This window comes from Acipenser ruthenus, chromosome 1 (genome assembly GCF_902713425.1).
Source record: "Acipenser ruthenus chromosome 1, fAciRut3.2 maternal haplotype, whole genome shotgun sequence".
NCBI classification, from domain to species: Eukaryota; Metazoa; Chordata; class Actinopteri; order Acipenseriformes; family Acipenseridae; genus Acipenser; species Acipenser ruthenus.
Window position 1 is genome coordinate 73,705,847 of NC_081189.1, and position 21,327 is coordinate 73,727,173.

Below are 21,327 nucleotides of genomic sequence, written 5' to 3' on the forward strand. Positions count from 1 at the left end.
AACCGTACTGAGTGCGGACCAAACCCTCTAAATGGACTCAGTGTGAACACACCCTTAGTAGACCAGTAACCTGATCAGATATGCAAATATGTGTATCTATGGCTATGTTTATTAATTTTTCGGTATAAGACATTGAGGGCTGGTATCACATACTCTGATTCACACTAATCTTGGACTACCTAATGTTACTTTGGTAGGTTAGTTCAAGATTAGTGCTAAACGCAGTCTATGAAATCAGCCATACAAATACAGTATTAGTTATCCTAGGGTAGGCTTATTTAAAGATACTTTAAGTGAGGGTTGAATTAATTAGTCAAAATGACAAATTCTTAATTGACAACAACTTCCCACCTTTCTAAAGGACATACAGAGCCAGACAGTTCAGTATATTTATCCAGCAACAGATATATAGTGGAGGCAGTTGTACTGTATTTCACACTTTACAGTTTTACATATATTTGGAAAACCAGTTATCCATTTGTAATGAAATTAGCATTATTAGCATGTTAGCATTATTAGCATGTTATTGAGTGTTTGGAAGTTAATGATGGTGTCTGTCTGTACATTTGTCCATCTGTATGTTACACCTACATTTTTGCATGTATCTGGAAAACCAATTTTGCATTTTTAGCTGGGTGGGGGATATATGTTTCTGATATTAGTTGTTTCAGTGTAGTTAGAGGTGGGCAGGTTGACTAGCTGGATATGACCTTCATCTGGGTCCATTTAGTCCTTTTTTAATCAGATTTAAATCAGAGCTGGGTTGAGGAAAATTTCTTTACAGCGTATTGTCAGTAATCCTGTACTCTTTGGCATGTAGTCCAAGAGTAAGGATTGACATTTAAGAAAAAATGTAATTTAATTATTTTTTCATATCAGGAATTTTAATTGACCTTCTAGCTGAAGACAGAATTGGCTGAAGTCCTAGGATTTACAAATCCATGATGTGTGTGTGTGTGCCTTTCAGAAAGTGAAAAATACCAGTCTCCTCATTAGTTCAACACAAATAAAGAAACATTGGTTGGTGTAAAAAAAAAAAAAAAAGCATAATTTAAACTTGCAGTACACTCATGAAATGTTAAAATTCAGAACTGTTTTTTTTGTATATGTTTTTAAATGTTCTTCCATAAAAAAAGTACATAAAAAGAAATGTAGTAGCCTAATATTGTAGACATATCTAGTTACCTTTCCACATATGCTAACTTACAGATATGTTCTCTTTCTTTGTTTGCTTTAAAGAAATTGATATAGAGCGATGTGTACGGGAATCAATCAACCTTTTCTGTTGGACACCCAAAAGTGCTACTTACAGGCAGCATGCCCAGCCACCCAGACCTGCTAACGACAACAATGGATTTAACAAAACATCATCTTATTACTGCACGGACTATCAAGAGCTCCCTAAAACAGATCTGGTAAGTGCATAGATCCAATAATCTAATGCTATACTGTATCTTTTTGTCATAGCCCACTTAAATATCTGAATCATCTGAAAACCAATATTTTTTAATTATTAGATTTCGAAATCTGGACAGAAGTTTATATACCAAGACTAAAGTGCCTTGTAGCAAATATTTTGAAGAATAAACCATAAAAGAATTTAAACTATTACATCATCATCTTGTAAAATTGCAGTCTTTATGTTTAAACTGTAACCCCAAAAACTGAATTGATTATCCCAGACCAATGTCTGACTGGCTGGAATTCATAATCATATGACTTTGCATTATGACCTTGCATTGCATTTGAATAAAAGCGTTACTATGAAAGCAATTTTTTTCAGTTTGACTTTAAAAAAAGTCAAGATACTACTTACAATGCAATATTGTTGGTTAACGTTTGCAAACTCGGAAGTAATTGCTGTTCTTTACGGAGACATGAGGACATACTCTAAATGTTTTTAAACTTTTTTTGCCAACCTGCTTGAAATATGAGAATTAAGACAAGACTTTTTAGGTACAATGGTGTGCTATGTAGCATAACATTCCTAATTTTATTATTATTATTATTATTATTATTATTATTATTATTATTATTATTATTATTATTATTATTTTGTCCTCCATAAATAAAACAAGAAACCGGAGGAGAGATGGCTGGTATGTAATTGATAGGACTCATGTTTTAGAGGGGTTCTTATCCCCTAAATCCATGATGATCTTAACAATTAAACTAACCCAGTTAGAGTCCAGACAGCTACCAACCATTCAGCAGTTGAATACAATCTTAAATATGCTAAAGCAGGTCAAGTTTACTCTAAGGAAGTCCCAACTCCTTTAATCAGAAATTGACTATGCACAGTTTCCTGGTCAGAAGCACTACCATTTAAAAATTCCTTAAAATCTTTAAGAACCTAATCCACACTGTCCATTGCCATGTAATAATATTTTGAACTCCTTGGCTATGTTCTTGTTATATCTGTGTCTGGCAACTTGTAAGTAAAATGTTTTGCCTAGATGACTGAATTTTAACTGAATTCATAATACCAATAGGTTTAAAGTAAAGCAGTACTTTGTATAACGTATGTAACTAAGTGTTTGTATTCCCCTTGTGATACATCTTTTAATAAATGTAAGTGTCCCTGTATGGATACAGAGTTTTAGATTACTTGATGAAACACACACAAACAGTGGTTCATACAATAGCTAAATGGTAATCAATGCATCTGAAATGTGTTTCATTCCAGTTAACCCTGGTTTCAATGATAAATGTGTTTAAAAAAACAGGACCTATGGTTGGACAACTATCCTCTCACTTTGCATTCAGAACTTGCTAAGTAAGCTTACATTACTGTACCACATTTCCAGGTAGTCAGTATGCATTTGTAAAAGCGTTTTGTTTTTGATAGTTAGCTCCCTGGTCCTTGGTGTTGACAGTAACAGGAAATGAGAACCCTCCCTAATTTACATGTCGTCCTTGGCATGTATTATCCAGCTAGAATATGCCCTTTATGGCAATCGTTAAATTACTGTTTGTATGATACTAATATATGTTTATTGTGCTATTGTCATATATAATATATACGTTACAATAACCCTGATATTTCTCACCCATACCAAGTTACTCTGTAGTGAAATGGCCTATATGCATCAGATTCAATACACATCCTTCAGGCTGTGTGGTTTCCAGTGAAGCATGACAGTCTTGTAAAATTTCAATCTGTTGCAATTCAATGGGCTTCATGGTGTATTTAACAATACCACTAAATCCAGATGGGAAACAATGATTCTGATAAGTGACAAAGGTTTATTATAGTTAATCTTTAGAACCCCTTTGGGAGACCATTTTAGTACTTCCTGAGTACTAGAATTTTGGAGACTGTCATTAGAAATTGCACCCAAATCCGCAGGTTGTTGTACAGCTACACACCTTCTACCAGTTTCTACAGCTATGGCCAAAAGTTTTGCATCACCAAGAATTTTAGGATTGAGACCAAATAAAAATAAAAAAAAAACTATATGAACATAATTTAGATCTTTTATGTAACATCATATAATCAAATAAACTACTAAATGATGTCGCAAAAGCCTACCGGAAGCCATAATAGTAGTACAGTATTTCATGTTCGATTTCAGAATATCACATATTTCAATTTTTGTCAGTTTTTTTGTTAAGTATTTAAAAAAATACAAAGCGGTATGTAATTCAATGTGTTAACCTAACATTATTGAGCAGGTTTCATTCGACTTTATGAAGTTATTAATTAAATAGGGTGATGTAAAATTTTTGGCCATAACTGTGCAGTCTTTGTATTATCTACCAAGGGAAGACAGTGGTGTTGAATGAGTATGATTCTCTAGTAGACCATAGTCGATTCTACGGCAAACAGAGCTACTCTTAATGTAGAAACAAAGCATTCAGTTTAATTAGCCAGCAGCCTTGTTTATTAATCTTTCCTGTACAAGTATCCTCACAGAACTTGGCTTCTGTTTTGCTGAGTTAGTGCCTGACTCACGGATACTTCGCCATGCATAGTTTCTGGTGAGTTCAGCATTTTGGTCATCTCATCTGTCTGCCATCTTTGACCAAGGTAGTACTGCTTCGCATCTTGTTGTAGTAATGATACCAAGTACATATATAATTTAAATGCATGAATTTAGCAATTATTATAAACTGATGGAAAACCAGTTTCAGCTTTGATTGTGTATCAGAGGCTATGGTTCTTTGATCTAGGGCTATTCCTTGTTCAGTCTGTAAATCTTTAAGCAGCCTTGATGTTTAATGAAAAAGATTGTGCTGTACCTGCCACAAGTCCCATACTTTCCTTATAAAAGGCTGTTAGTGAAGCAAATCAACATCCTTCTGGAATGCATTAGCAAAGTGACGCAGGTGGAAGTAAAATAGAGAGACCACACCTTAGATATTATACTTCATGGCACTATGCTACCAAGTGTTATAACAGCTGCTAGGTGAGACTGGAACTGCAGCAGCTGAAGGAACTTCTGTAGTGTCTCAATACTGTACTGTACAGCATAGGGATGCAAGAGTTATCATTTTCCCAAACCGAAACCGATATTTGCATACAATTCTAAACTCAAATGATACCGACAAAAGATAAAACCGAACTGAAATGTTTTTTTAAGGGTTTTTCTGTACTGTATAGTGAAAAAACGTCGGTAGTCTCGGCACTAAGCCACCAGCATTTTCTGTAGCTCATCACACACTTCCCTTTGTACCCTAACCTAAAACTTTTTTTTTTTAATGCATCCTAAGAACTGAAAAGCTGATGCTAAATAATATATATATATATATATATATATATATATATATATATATATATATATATTATTATATTATTGTTGAGTCTGTCACGTGACATATTCTACGGTAACAGAGCGATCCAATTGTTTATAAAGCATGTGATGGTGTATGATTATTCATAAACTACAAGTCTCAGTGCCACATATTTGTGATGAGGGGGTGTGGCAAAGTAGTAAGTGGTAGGTGCAGGTGCAGTGCAGTAATCCAACAAGAAACGGCAGACAAACAAAGTAGGGGTGAAAAGGTTTCTGTTTATTTTAATCCAGGGGTCTGATGACCAACAGAGACAAACAATGATGGCTGGCAATACACAACAATGTGTATCGCACAGTTAATGATGATGGGTTGCAGTCCCGTTTACAATAAACAATTATCCCACAAGAACAATAATCCCAATGCAAATACCCAAACACAAACACGGTCACCTCTCCCAGTGAGTGCTGTAGTGCTGGTCGTGAATTTACAATGTTATTTTAGTGAACAGTCAGTGCATTGTTGTCCGGGTTTTGTGCTGGCCGTGGGCGACAGGTCCGGATCGTGTTTAGCCGTCTATTCTAATAGTACACAAGACAAATAAGACGATATAGACAGACTGACAAAAAACAAGCAAAACACTCACGTTCTCTTTAAACACAGAAATACCTGTCCCTTCGGTTCAGTTTCAAAACCACAACAAATGAACAGATTACGATTCTCCGTCCCCCTTATATGCTGTCACACATGACCCCTTGGTAAACGAATGCAGCTGCCTTTACAATCTGCGACTGCTACATTGTTTCCCTTCCGGGTCAATATGTTCTTGCAACAGAGTCTTGCCTTTTTCCAGACTGACCGACTTCCCGACCCGAGGAAAGAACTGTCAGGCAAGCCCATCCAAATAACTCGCTGCTTAGCGCCCTCACAGGTCGGGAGGGAGATTTACAACCAAGATTCATTATATTTCTGTCACAGGGGGTCATCAAGCTCACCAGTTATGGAATTACAGGTTTCCTATCATAAGTGAAGGAAATGATAAGGCTAGTATTTTGTGTTGACCCATCATCTATTAATGGTTTCTGATCATTGACACAATGTGATGCTAGGCTATTGGATAAATGGAAGGCAAAATAAAATACATTTTTAGGTTCAACTTGTGATTTATACATTATGTTATGACAGGAGATAACCAGGATACAGCACTTTTTATTCCCACTCATTGCTGTCTGTTTTGTTTTATAGTCAGTCTTCAGTTTCATCAGTTGCATCACACATTTTAAAAGATAAGTTTTTAGTGCATACGTAGGAGTGGTATAAGAAAATGAGCCTGACTGTTGTAGACTCACCTCTTCCAAAGGGGATGGCAGTAGAAGATAACAGGTGTTTCTTTCTTGTCACCAGTCTCGTGAACCTGTACGACTAAGCGACCTGAAGGCAGAAGTGTCCCCGCGGATTTCAGCAGAAGATCTGATCAGCCTGTGTGAGCTGACAGGCCTCAGCCATTCCAAGACTCCCACCAAGAAGACCAAATCAAGCAAACCCAAGATACTGGTGGTCGATATTCGCAGTGGGGAAGAGTATCCTTTTCATTCTAACGTGTTTGTATGCCCAGATTGAACATTTTGGCTGTTAATGAAAAATAACATTGGCATTAGTTTCTGTATTTTAAGTTCCCTTTCATTAGGAAAAAACATTCTCCAGTCCAGTCCAGTTTTCACTTTTGCCTTTCATGAAGCCAATTTATCACAACTTAACACTTCATGAGTTACAAGTTAGGAGACCCAACCTAAGTATATTCTGTACTTCACATAGGAAGCTATTTGGAGTCAAGTGAAGATCTTATTACGTGTAACACAGGAATGGGGGGAAACAAAAGCATGTCCATCAGACTTATAAGGCTGTGGCAAGACATGCTTCATCACAGTCGGAAAGAGAAAGTTGTGTCTGGAAAACCAAAATTTCAACAGCAGACAATAAAGGCTCATGTTTTTGTGTTAGTAGAATGTTTAAAGAAAAAAAAAACTTAGATTTTCTAACTTTAACATCCTATTTCTATCACTTTTGAAGCTTGACAAGTTTCTGTCAAAATGTTTGTTAATCCCCCTTCAGCGAGAGAAAAAAATATTTTGAAAGACTGGATTATCTAGTCCATATTGCACAGCAGGTCATGGAAATTTTGACATGGTAGTAATCCTCATTTATTATCTTAACTAAACATAGAAAGTTAGTTGTTTGGAGAGCAACTTTGCCTTCTATTGTGATTTTTACCACTTTGAGTCTGCCCCCCCCCCCCCCCCCCCCCCCATCCCACTCCCACTCTCATATCCAGACAGACACATTTATTGTACAGAACATAACATTTTATTTATGACTGCAACAAAGCTGTGCCCTGTAACCTAAGTTCATAAACCATTTTAATCTAACTACGTGTTCTCTACTTGATAAAAATTACTGGTGATTTTTCCCAGACATAAAAGACATATATTTACAAAAGTCTTCAGTAGTAAAATCACCTTTTTATGATCTCACTAAGAAGAAATGCCTCTCTAGGCTATGCCTATTTTTTCTTTGCTTTCATGGGTGCCAAATGCTTTAATGGTCAAAGAAGTGTCACTTTCTCATTTATCTACTTTTTTTTAGGAAGGCTGAACCATACAGTAACTTGCAGTAGCAACAGTGTTTTGGATTAAACAGTCTTTCTGCAATGTAAAGTTGCTGTGTCGAATCTCTGATGAATGGGGGGCAATGATATACAGATAATTCAGCATCAAGTGTCAGAGCCTGGCATCACATTAAAAGTGACCCATCAACATGAACTTTTGTCCAAAAAACATGCAGATGATCAAAGTAGTTTGGAAGTGCATAGCTTTTTTTTGTATTTATTATTGTAACGCACCGGTAGATGTTTAAAGCTTCTCATGGATTCAGATATCCCAGTTGTCTGGAGGTTAATTTCGTCTCTGTTACACTGTCTAATAGACCAATTGGAATTAATAACAGTAGCTCCAGGAAGGATTTAAATTTTGCTTTAAGTTGTAAAATGACCTTTCTATTTCTTCCGAGTACTGTAAATGGTACCAAAGATATTAGAAACAGCAATTTGATCTTCTGTTTTAAAGGTGGTTTATTTATGTGTATCACAATACTCTTTGAGAAACATAAAAAAACACAGAAAAACACAAACACAGTAAACACAATAAAATATTAAAAACGATCAAAGCTGCTGAATCTGAGAATGAAGTTTCATTAAACTGTGCTTTAAAGTTTGAAAACAAAATACTCTTTGAGGTCAGTACAATGTTTGAGCTAATTGTTTTAAGCGAGTTATAGAACTGTTAATCTTTGTGGATTAGTGGAGGGGTCTTGTTAAGACAAGCCTTGAAGATTTAAATCCTTCAATGGGCTCCCAAAAGAGGGGCTCTTGGGATGGATGGTACAAGAGAATAAAGTAGATTTAGGTACTTGGTACCAGCATTGCCTCATAGGATTTTAACATGTGACTAATCCAGAGCTATAATGTTTACTACAGTAAAAACTTCATTATGTGTAAAAAAATTCCAAAAAGAGATACCATGTTACTATAGTATACATTTTTTCACCTACTTTGAGAATGTTTGTTTTTAAATGTTCCACTTGAGTGCAAGGCTAATCCATCTTTATGTTGCACATTTCTGGAAGCGCAGTATAAATACAAGGACATACCCAATTTGAAACACTTCTTACCATTGAATGTGTATATAAATGATAATACTATACTATACTGTATTCAGTGCTTTTCTGTTTTCCTACTTTCCAGCTTTTGTCCTGGAAAACCTCTTTATTACTCCAGCTTCCAGCACTTTCACTTCCAATGAATATGCATATATCCCTTAAAAAACCTGCCTAGCAAAACAATTATATGTTGCTTAAAGTTGTGACAGTAAATTTGGAATTGCAAGTCAGAGAGAGAGAGATTAATTGATTCTGACTAGAATGCACTGATTGCAGTGAGCCCTTTGGCACAAAATGAAAAATGCTACCTTACAAAAACAAAAACTGTTTTGACAGCTCAATTTATGACACAAGAAAGTTAACTGCTAATCATTTATCATTAGAACCGGCTACTGAAAGGGAAATAAGAGACATTTAAAAAAAAAATGAAACAGTGTTGATTCTGTTTAGATAAAAAAACAAGAGCTTCCTCTTTCCCCTATGGGATTGGCGGGATTGGCTGTTGGTTTGTGAAGAAGTGTCTTGCTATGGTTATTAATAAAATGGAAAGAAAGAAATGGTCCTTGTTCTGCAAGAGCACTTTATGTTTTTGTTTAACATCAGTTTTTAGTATGCTATATTTGGGTTATCTTCTACTAATTTCAATACTGGTTTGTCCTTTGTGGTACCCACTGTTTTTCTCTTTCTCCTTGATATCTTAGGTTTGATTACATTTTTCAAGTGTGGTCCAGTTTAATTTCCTTTTTGTAAAACCCTCTTTGCTCAATTCCTTTAGCATGTGGAAACAATATAAAACTAAACATAAATATTAAGGTTCATTGCTACAATTTCTAATTTTTTTTTTTTTGCACTGGGATAATGCAGAAAAGGTGACACTCTAAAAATACTTAATTCATTTTAACAAGACCATTTAGACAATGATTTGTTTAGAAATGGGTGATGGAGTGAGGTTGTGTCTGTATTTGAATGACATTTTAAGTTAGCGATTATAAGCAGTTATCTTGAATGTTAAGAACATAAGAACATAAGAAAGTTTACAAACGAGAGGAGGCCATTCAGCCCATCGTGCTTGTTTGGTTGTTAGTAGCTTATTGATCCCAGAATCTCATCAAGCAGCTTCTTGAAGGATCCCAGGGTGTCAGCTTCAACAACATTACTGGGGAGTTGGTTACAGACCCTCACAATTCTCTGTGTAAAAAAGTGCCTCCTATTTTCTGTTCTGAATGCCCCTTTAACTAATCTCCATTTGTGATGCCTGGTCCTTGTTTCTTTTTTTAGGTCAAAAAAGTCCCCTGGGTCGACATTGTCAATACCTTTTAGGATTTTGAATGCTTGAATCAGATCACCGCGTAGTCTTCTTTGTTCAAGACTGAATAGATTAAATTCTTTTAGCCTGTCTGCATACGACATTCCTTTTAAACCTGGGATAATTCTAGTTGCTCTTCTTTGCACTCTTTTTGCAACGAGGTGACCAGATCTCCTTTAATTGAATCTGTTAAACAACTGTTATGTGCTTTTTTTATTTCCTAATTTTAATAGTGATTATTTATTGTCATATTTGATCAGCTTTTATTGAGACATTACTGTATGTAAATTATAATTGTATTGGTTTGTTGGGCCGAGGTTTCCAGGAACATATAGTAGCAATGCATCACAAGCTGTACCGTTCATGTTCTGTTTTGCCTTGACAATGTTCTTTCCAGTTTTAACCGGGGCCATATATCAGACAGCATAAACATTCCCTATAGCACGGCCTTCGGACCGGAGGGGGAGCTGGTCCAGTGTGGCGCCATGACAACTTTCCAGAGCTTCAAGGGAAGAGTCATTGTAGTCGTCAGCCATGCGGTGAAGAGTGCAGCCATTGTAAGTACCTTTCATCTATTCATGTATTAAGTGTTATGTACATAACTTACACTTGTGTATGAGAGGGTCAATAATCAGTGGATTTCTTTCCCAATTGAATATGCTAGCATCAGAAAATGTGGGACAAAGTGCTCTTTCTTTCAGTATGTATACTATAAGAGTTTGAACTGTCTAACCAAGGTGAACATATGAATAGTTGTTAAGGATGCACTTGGCAGCGTCTCCTATGCAATAAAAGTTCCGTAAATCAGAGTAATTACGGTATATCAAATAGAAAAAGTGCCATTACAGCAGTCCCTTTCAAGAATGGTATGAAGACTTGACTTACTACATGCTTGATGTAAAAGCAATGGTAAAACCAATTGAGACTCAAAGCAGGTGCACTACAGTATTACTATTTACTCAGCCATGACAAACGCACTTGCTTATCTAATTTCACAATAAATGTAGTTTAGATTTAAACGCTTAATAACTGTGTGAACACCAGAACACGATACAGATCAGTTCCGACAGGTACACTAAGCTTTGAACTTTGATCCTCCTGAATCCCTTATTCAGTGAAATTACCTCTTCAGGACAGGAAGGTGTTTTTAAAATTGCATAAACAGAGCAAGAGAAACTAAAGATTAATTGCATGCTCCTTTAGACAATACCCTGAATTTTTGACAAATACTGTAACAATGCGCATCTGCATTCAATTCCATGTTTTGTCTATATTTTATAATATGTTTGAAATGTATTTTCTTCAGTTTTTGTTTTACAGACTCTCAAAGAACTAAAAGTTATTGTAAAAACAAAGCATTAAAAATTATCGCTAATTAAGTTTGAGCCATAAATAACATTCATATAATATTAGCATTAATATATCATTAGCCTGCTATTTAAAGCTACTCAATTGATCACCGGCTTCGATTTACCATTTAAACGTCTATTTGAACTGTCCGAGTCAACAGGATTTCTGGACCTCTCAAGGAAAAAAATTTTAAATTAAGCTTTTCCTATAAGTGGCATGCATCAGTGCCTTAACGTCTTGTTCTTTTAAAAAGCTTTCTTGCACTTGAGGTTGTTGTTTTTCAGGTAAAAAGTATTGGTGATTTTCATGGACAGCACTGCCACCATTGCTATCTGCTTGTGTTGTTTAAAGTGACTTGTGATTAGAACCACCATATTCCAGGAGAGGAATGTCTAAAACTGCTACGAAATGGGATTCTTTTTTCCATACGTGGCATAGTGTTGTTTTGAACAAACTCAAACTCAAGAATACTTGATTTCTTGTTTGGACCAGCATTTCTTTGGTAACTTAGTTTGTTAATTTACTTGGATTGCCATCTCAATTGAGTTTCAGACACAAACCACGTTGTACTTTGAAAATCCTGCATTGTGGGTCCATTAACTCTATTACTTTACAATCATTAAAAAGCTGAAAAGGCATTTTTATAGGGACTGTTTATCCTTTAAATCAATTCAAACCAATTATATCCTGACTGCTCTCAAGTACTACAAACGAATTAAGTGACTGGAAAGACCTAAGGTCACGAAACAGATTGAGTGGATTTACTGTTTGTTTTTGTGCTTTGAAGGGCAGTATACGTTTATTTCAGAGGATTTAGAGAAGGGAACTTGATTGCCAATTGAGCACTAAAAATAGCAAAGGATATTGTGATTTTTCAACCCCAAGACATCATATTTTGCCATGAGAAATAAGACATGGTCTTATTGATATAAACGTTGAGCGCTGCATGTACAGTATAGCTGTTCATTTAAGTTTGGGAACCTGCCTTAACAAAATATACAGTTATTAGTGTTGTGGCAAGTCTTCCGTAAGTTTGCTGTAAACTTGTGGTGAATATTAACGACAAACCCACCACAAGGTTGCTTTTTCACATGCAAATGAGATGTTCTGGCAAACAGTTGCATCAATCTTCTGGCAAACAGTTGTAATTAGAGTGAATATTTTATTAAAGCCATAAAGAAGTGGCCACTATATGTATTTATGGAATCAAGTGAGTTTCAGTATACACAGCTGTATATACTGTATTTTACCAGCAGTTGGTTCAAATATGTAGCACACAGTTTTGACTTCAACACATGTACATGAACTTAAACTAGCATCAATTAAATCATAATTTTTCAGGGTTGTATTATTGGTGGTAAAGGAAAATATAGAATATACACACTATATACATCATTGTTAAATCAATTATGACTCAACATTCAAGGACTGTGAAGGCAACAATTTTCCAACAAATTTCCAATTTCCAACTTAAAACAATAGGAAACCAGAACTGCCTTCTAAAACTGATGTAAAACTAAGAAGCTGGGTCAAGTAGTGAAACATTTCAACAAGTATTTATTGATGCCTTCAAAGGTCTGAAACTGAAAGGACATTCAATCACAGGCCAAAGCATTAACATAAGTGTTGAGGCTTCTTCAAACAAATAATCTATTTGGCTCCTGCCAACAAAAAAATGCATGGAACGGGCTAATTATCATGGGAAAGGCTGTATTTATTTTAAATGGTTATCACAGATTTCACGTTTTCCGTGAAGAATATACACATTTTGTATCACTTCAAAATAAATAAGCCGTATTGACGCACTACCTGTTACACTGCATTTAGGAACCTGGCAGCTGGGTCAGTTAGTTTGCTTCCGCCTGGTAAATGATTGAACACATCCTATAGAGCTGCACAATTTCATTAAGATGTCTTCAACGAAACAGCCACCAGTTGCATCAAAGATCGGAAATGTTTCTGCAAAAGAGCCCTGTCCAGTACAAGAAGGGGACATTTCACGTGTCTGTTGTTATTTTTACAAGTGTTTGTGTTTTTATTTTGTTTGATAATTTACTGATGATGAAAATAGAATGTCTTTAAAAGGTGGACATAAAAAATGAGATATTCTACAATGTAGCATTTACTGTTTTTTAGGTAAGCATTTAAATATTTAGGAACATTTGTTGTATAATAACTGTAGAGAAAATGATAAATTTTGAATGTGACAATGCTATATATATATATATATATATATATATATATATATATATATATATATATATATATATATATATATTTATATATATAGTTTCATTCCAATTCATTTTTTATGATAGCTGTAATTATTCTAGGCATTGTCGTGAGCAAGACTTTCTCCACAATATACATTTGTATATTAAGGTACAAGGTTTTCCTTGCGTGATAAATACAGTATATAAAAATATGAAAGACTTTTGCATGCATATTTCCAAAATAAAAAAATGACTTGTTTTCAAAATATAAATACATACATTCTATGGGATTTTTTTTTTTCAGTGAGTGCATTTTGTATGTGCTTTAGAAGTATTCTTTGTTGATGTGTTCATATATAAGGCTTTGGAATGTAAAGAGAGGTTGAACAAAAGTCTCTTGTGTAATTTGGATATTATGGTGTCATCCTTAGGCTAAGATTAAGACATAACACATGGGATACACTGCAGTTAGCAAGAAGCCAAAAGAATAAGCTAGATGCTTAGTAAATAAAAGGCAATCCTGGTTATTCAATTTCAGGAGTTTAGCGAGTAAGATGTGTCCCGAGGATGTGTCATTGTCATTTTGGAAGACGGACAAGGTTTTAAGCATTCATCAACCTTTTGTGAAAAAAATAGATTTTATCCTGCTGTGCAATTGTCCTATTAAATTGAGTCATTGCATGGGACTGATATTTATTTGTATCATTATCACCAAGCTAATAAGTAATAGACACTTATTGATGTATAGTGTGAAAGTGTGAAATTAAACTTGCACTTTATTTAAATGTAAAACATCAACTTGCATGCTTTGCATTCAAAATCATCAAGCTTTAACTCAAATGTAGCTTATACATTAATATTATTATATATTAACTGGTGAGAAATGTTTTTCAATGGGTTCATCCGGTTGATATTTCCCGTATCACACGCTCATTAATACCAGCAACAAAGCGCGACCCCAGTGCAAGCTGTCAAACTGTCAAACAACAAAGAAACCCCTTCAAAGCCCTCCACATGCAGTGAAATCAGGTAAATCCAAGAGAAACACAAGTTTCCAACATTTAAACTACTTCAGCAACATTCTCTCTGCTTTCAATCTTCGGGCCAAACTCCATTTTCATGAGGGAGTCACCGTAAACATCTATAAATCGGTCACCCGAAAAATCTCCCATCTATAGATGAAGATGCTTTGTAATATACTCTGATTCTGACTGAAGGTAAGCCAGTTCTCACAAAAAGGTACACAGAAGTGTTAGCAAACACAATCACCCTCAAGACAAACTAGTGAACATAAAAATGGCAAAATAGTAACAATGTTTAAGCGCGTAATTGTAATGCGCTTCCTAACCATTTTTTCAGCTTTCCTCGAAAAAAACAAGTTGCCACGGAATCCTGACGGCAAAAAAACAACAGAACTGACACTCTGTACTGTCTCACAGAATGCAAACCTTATTTTTAAATTTTGTTCAAGTTATCAAAGTTGGTACTATTTTAAATAAAATTGTTTATGCCGTCTGTCTAATAACTCACTGACGTAAACTAAGGCTGCGTTCACACTGGGTTCATTTCGTTTATCAATGTGCTTGCTGTTCACACTTTTCTGCAGGCAAAGGGACCAAGTTCGTTTGGATGCGAGCTAAAGTTTTTTGGTCCTTTTTCCGTTTTGTTCAGGACAGAATTCGCTTGTGTTCACAATGCAGTTTGTAAGTGTACTCAATTCATTTATATGGTCTGTGAACCGGATGTTTACAGTATCCTGCAAGGTATCTTGAAAGATGGCAGCTATTGAAGTATTGCTCCAGTTTTTAATAGCATGTTATAGATTCTTACATTTTGGTGTGGAAGAAAGCAGGGGAATGGGGGGGAGCACTTCACTAATTTAATTAATACATGTGCTGAATGACGTGCAGTAGGAGAATAGTGCAGTATTCAGTGCACTGTTCTCCTGGCATTCATTTGAAAAAATACTTAATATATTTTACTATTTTTTACTTGAGTTTTGTTCAGGTGTTCTGCTTGGAGTTTGGTGTCCGACCAAATTCATATCAGAGGTTTAGATTCTCGCACTGTCCATGTAATTAGCGTTACCAGAAAAACTGACACCGTACCAACTCCAAAGCTGTTAAAATCACAGTATATAATAACACAGTAAAAGTTTAAAAATTAAACATCAGGTGTATTTATTGCAGATGATAACAACTTGTTATTTTCTTTATATTGTCATCTCAAAACATTTTAAATACACAAAAAGACTGTGTATCAGAATGATTGCACAAATAATCCATGATTGTTTATTTTATTTTTGAATGACGCTAACACAGCCTAATAAACCACTCTCCTATTATCTTGCTCAGCACGCCGATGCAGTTTTGTACTTTAAACAAATTGCTCACCAGAGATTCTAAAAAATACTGCATGGGGTAGTGTGTCATAAATGAGAATTTAATGCCCACCCCTCAGGTGTGAATTCAATTCTCATATTACACACAACCCCATGCATTATTCTCTATTTATTGTTATACATTTACACGAAATTCAAAAATTAATTTCTGTTTGGACACTGGCACTGCAACCAAACTAGTCAGATAACGTCATTTCTGACCCCACAAAAAAAAGTTCAATGTAAAAGATGTACAGATGCAATGTAGTTTTCTTCACTCAACTGGAATCAAACTTGTTTTATTCTTTTAAGCAAATGAAATGTTTAGTGATAAAAACAGCATGTGACGAGTACATGGATCAACACTGGAACAGACTGAGAAATGCAGTCCTTGGAAGTATGTTCTGTTGGAGCTTCTGCTCTGTTGAACTTAATGCAGATTCTATTTACACAACAGGGACTTCTCCCCCCACCCCACCCCACCCCACCCCACCCCACCCCACCTCCCTCCTTCTGTTCTAAAGAGTCGTGTTTTCCTTTGCTGCCGGAGTTCACAGAGCATTTGCATTCCTGAGAGAGGGTTTAGAAAGCAGATTGGCAAGCCTGATTTGAAGCCATGTTTGCGGAACATGAGGACCTAAGTGGTCCCATGACACGGTTAACAGCCGGTCTACAGGTGGTATTTTTACAGTCAGTCTGAGGACAGCTTTCATCTGCACTTTGCATCTACACTTTTTTTTTTTTTGCAAACTTTAATTAAAACATAATTGATTTTATTTAATGAGATAAAGATGAGGTAATCACACCCCTGGAAGCACTAGGAATCATGACTAACATAAGCATAAATGTGCACATGTGTTTTAACAGAGTTGTGTAATTATTTGAAAATTAAGTTTCTTGGCTGGGAATGCTAACTTGGCTGACACAAACGGAGACCCGTAATGTAACAGTAAAGTGCACCCTAGTAAACCAGGAATGTATGTGCTAGTCCAAAATGTAAACTAAAAAACTAAGAAAATGTGACCTCAGATATTTAGGTATTTAGTACAGCACAAATATAGTAACATTTGAGTTCCTGCTGATTTTTGACAGTTGAAGGAATGTGAGCGCAGTGTTTTGAATTGTCTTGTTAGAAAATGATTCAGTACGGTCAGCCGGTCAGCTTCACACAGACAGTAGAAGTCTGCTTTTCACGTCAGTGGATCAGCTATAATTCAAATCAGCTTTTCATCATGTAAGCCTCTCAGTGTCCATTGTTAACCCAACTGTCTCTTGCTGTAGCGCACATCAGTATAAGTCTGTACCTGATTCCCTGCTGCTGTCTAAAAACTGTGCTACTATAGGCTCAGAGTATGCTCTTCATCTTATCTTTAATTTTTTAACAACAACATTCTCTCACAACTCCATTATATATATATATGTATGATCATTAGCAGAGGTACTGCTGCAGTGGGAGAAGCAGCCCACTACAAACACAGTTGATGGATGATCTAATTTTAGCAGAGGTTTGTAGGGCAACAGTTAAGTTGGATCCATGTACAGAATGGCACAAGATGATTGGTGTTGTATAAAAAAGATTGTTCACTAAATAACTTTCACAAAAATCTCTAAACTTTCTCAAGCAGTGAAAGGGGAAAAGGTCAAATCTCCTTGCTGAGTCCAGTCTGGATTCTAAATGCTGTACAACAGAGTAATGTGCCTCCCTAATTATTTGTAGAAAACAATGTGAACTGGATAACATCTTGCGTTCACTTGTAAAACAGTTTAGCAGGGATTAAATAGCACTTAACACCAGTTACAGACATGAAAGACTTCATTAAAAAATATTTAAAAAGTTAACTTTTAAAATAGTCTGAACCTATTCCTAAATATACTAACAGGTTTTATTCTCTGTAAAACAAACTCGAATTAGATTAATTTCTTGATACTACTAATTTTCTACATGATCACGGACAAATTTAGCAGTCACTTGTTGTAAATTGCTTCTTATAATACAAATTCACTTAACACAAATTTCATGTTGCCACAAATTATTGTGGAGCAGCTCCAGGGAAGAACATTTTTTAATGAAATTATATAATGTATTTTGTTGTAGAATGTGTATTTTTTTCTATGAGCCGCAAAATTAAAAATAATAAATAATTTTTTTAAACTGCCAATTTTGACGTCTTTCTAAGTTAGAAAAAATATTACAACATTACAGTTGCGAAATTTAATGAGGATTTCAAATAAAAAATCTGATTTTAAATATCTTCCGTTGAGGAGCTACAAGATTTTGTCTAAGCTATGGACTGTATGATAAAACAGCCCTATTTACAGACACTGTCATCTGTTTTATGGAAGTAGTCCAGACTAAGGAAAATATCACAAAGTACATTGCCAAATCATATGTAAAACCTTTTAACCATGAAATATATGAATAAAAGTAAAAAATGCAATTATTCAATCATTTTTCATTATGAAGAGAAAAATCATATTTATATACAGACGTTATAGAATTCTATATATCCACGAATAGCATTGTTTTTTTTAAGTTTATAGAAAAACATGCTATAACAACAAAAAGTTTATAGAAAAACTAACTATATTATAAATGGCGACAAAGCAGTAAACCTAACTATTTTGGACTACAACAATAAATGTGGCCACCACTGTAAAACAAACAAATAAATAAATGCATTTAATTTTGGAATATAAATATAATGTACTGTGTCTTGACTTTCAATCGTTTTTCATTATGAAGAGAAAATCATATTCCATATACAAAAGTTATAGAATCCAATAGAACCATAAGCAGCAAATCAAAAAAATAAATAAAAAGTCTATAGAAAAATGAACTATATTGTGATCATAAAGCAGTAACCGTAAAGGTAATGGGGTGATGCAATAAATGTGGCCACCACTGCAAGCTAGCAAATAAATAAATAAATAAATAAATAAATAAATAAATAAAAGTGATGTAGTGTGGTGTACGTACTGTCAAGTACAAGCCTCCTCTCAATCTTGTCCTCCTCTTCCACTTCAGAATATGCGCTGGTAGACGTGTGTTTCCTGTGTATGCTTATTTGAAATGTATCATCAAAACTGGCATCTAGGGATACCATTTTTTGTTCCTAGTATATAGCTTTATCCAATGACAAGGCTCAGAAAGACTGATTTGATTGTCAATGACAGCCGTTCAGGGGCCAGACCCAGAGCTACAGGCTCGATGGGTTGGGATGTCATAAGGTCCCCCATGCCTGACTGAGCTGGTTGCGGCTTTTTGGCAGACTCCACAGCTAGCCGCTCACGAGTTGCATCAGGGTTGAAAACCAGTCTTCTGTGCCAATAAGGGGCTACTAGGAGCACCTTGGCCCGGTCTTGCCTGATTTTCTCCAGACACAACGGGAGCAGGGCAAGCGGTGGGAAGGCATATAACAGTTGCCTTGGCCACTGGTGTGCCAAGGAATCTATTGCCAGTGGGTCCCCGCTTCCTATTATGGAGAACCGGAGGGGACAATGGGTTGATTCCTGGGAGGCAAAGAGATGAGGCTGGTGCCTCAATCTGCTTATATATATCGACTGGGCAGGTCAAGACATGAGCGGGACTGGTTTAGTACCGGACCGGTGACCCAGTTGGTAGCGGGCCGTGTAGGACTGGGTAGAAACCGAGTCGGTACTGGGGCTATACTGGGTTGGTTCGGTATCTGTTTGGTGACTTTAGCACTGGGTTGCTACGGTACCGGGTCAGTATCGGGGTGGGACAAGGTCGGTTTGGTACCAGTTTGGTGTCTTTAGTACTGGGTTGGTACAAGGACGGTACTGGTGCAGTAACCTTGGTCCCGGTTCAGTACCGGTACAGTACCGGAGCGGGTTGGTGACCTCAGTACTGGTACGGTATGGGTCCACCGGTTCGCTGTCACCGCGGGTGGCAACATATAGGGATGCCCACCTGTACAAGCCACTGGCAAAACCACTCAGTCAGTACCACACACGAGACTGAGGGAAGCCAGCTTGTTAGAATAGACCTTCAAAATGTTGATGCTAAAGCTCTCACCAAAATTGTATCAAGGTACTGTAGAAGAGATTGCAACCACAGCCCAAGCAAGTATCTTGGTCCTGCGCAGTGCTGCTGAGCCCAGCAGCTGCTGTTGCTGCACATGTGCTATAGCACCACATTGCAGACAAGCCTGCGAGTAGCCTCTGTAAAAAAACAGAAAAACACAAGAGAAATCTTTCTCAACAAAACACTGTAATATTATAATTACATAAATAATATTACACGGCTTGTATTTTTAGCAAAAGTCAAAATAAGAAATTAAATAACCCCAGCTGTAGCTATGCTGCCTGGGGGGAGAGCACAAAGTCAGCCGACTTATGTTGCTAGATCCCTGGGAAGGAGCGACTCAAGCCGCTGGCTTCACGTGGGGCACAAGGCCGCAGTGGGACATAACAAGCAACAGGCTGTAGTGCACATAATATACGTAAATAGTAAAACTATTACAGCAGTTAGTAAAATATCTCATATATGTTGTGTAAAAACACAATAAAGGCGAAAAATATACAGATAGAAGCAACAATGTACTCATCTGAACAAGGCTTTCCAATCAGGTCAGGACAAATGGCACCGAAATCTATGAGCACAGTGTGTTTGTGCCCTCGGGGGCAGGCCATGACTGCGTCACAGACTCATGGAGCAGCTTTGTTATACAATATTCAGGTTTCTGGCCTTTAGGAGGTAAATACCCATATGGTAATAGTTACATTTCGTACTTGAAAGGGAACTTGTCAGGATGTTAACAATGAAAAGAGAAATTACAGGTACGTTATTTAAACAGTTGTAGCAACACGTATAATGCTATATTTTTCAGAACCCCGCTACTTACTCTTTAAATGCCAGGTAACTATTTACTGTATGAATACAATGCCAGTGAGTGAAGTGTATACATAAAATGCCAGGAAATAGAACTATATTAATCAAATGCCAGGGAGGATAACGATATAAAAAATCCAGGAAAGTAAACATGTTTATTTGCTTTTGTTTTAACTCCAAAAATGCCAGGTAAGCAACACAAAATCTGATTCATAAAAAACGTAACCAATGCAATTCATAGCAGAATTTACTTCAGCTCAAAATACAGAACTGTTTACTTTACCTTTACAAGAAAGGAGAGCTGCATCTTTACCTAATCCTGTATTTTCTTAAATTACGTTTCAACCTGTGTCACCTGATCTGAGAGCTCTGAGGAAAATTACTGTGATGAGTGACCTGAATTTCCCTGCGAAATAAAACCCCCGTTGATTTAAATGCACCGTGTATGTAACACATATCAAATAGACTACAAAATAGTTTAAAACATATTTTAATAAAACACAGCAGTTCCCAAATGGTTCAGCTTGTATTGGCACACTACAATAACGTAATTTAATTTACTGAAGCATATCTTGCACATCTGACAGTTGTAAAGTTATAAAAAATATATATTTCTGAACACTGATTTTTAATTTTTTTTTCTCTCAGTATGATCTCTAGAAAACGTCTCAGACAAAGCAACAAAGCACAAAAGTCTACAACAGTTTGCTGTTACTATATATTACAGGTTTACTGCATAACTTTACTCCATGAAAAGTGTGATGTGATGTGCTGTTGC

General features: G+C 36.0%; 1 protein-coding gene across 1 annotated transcript in view; it reads left to right on the top strand.

The window, feature by feature from the left end:
• LOC117420452 (TBC domain-containing protein kinase-like protein) overlaps positions 1-21,327 on the top strand; it is an 80,595-nt gene that overhangs the window by 57,754 nt on the left and 1,514 nt on the right. Inside the window, 4 exon segments of the mRNA XM_059029524.1 lie at positions 1,240-1,415; positions 6,139-6,314; positions 10,152-10,311; positions 12,137-12,150. Of these exon segments, the coding sequence (XP_058885507.1) occupies positions 1,240-1,415; positions 6,139-6,314; positions 10,152-10,311; positions 12,137-12,150 (526 nt within the window).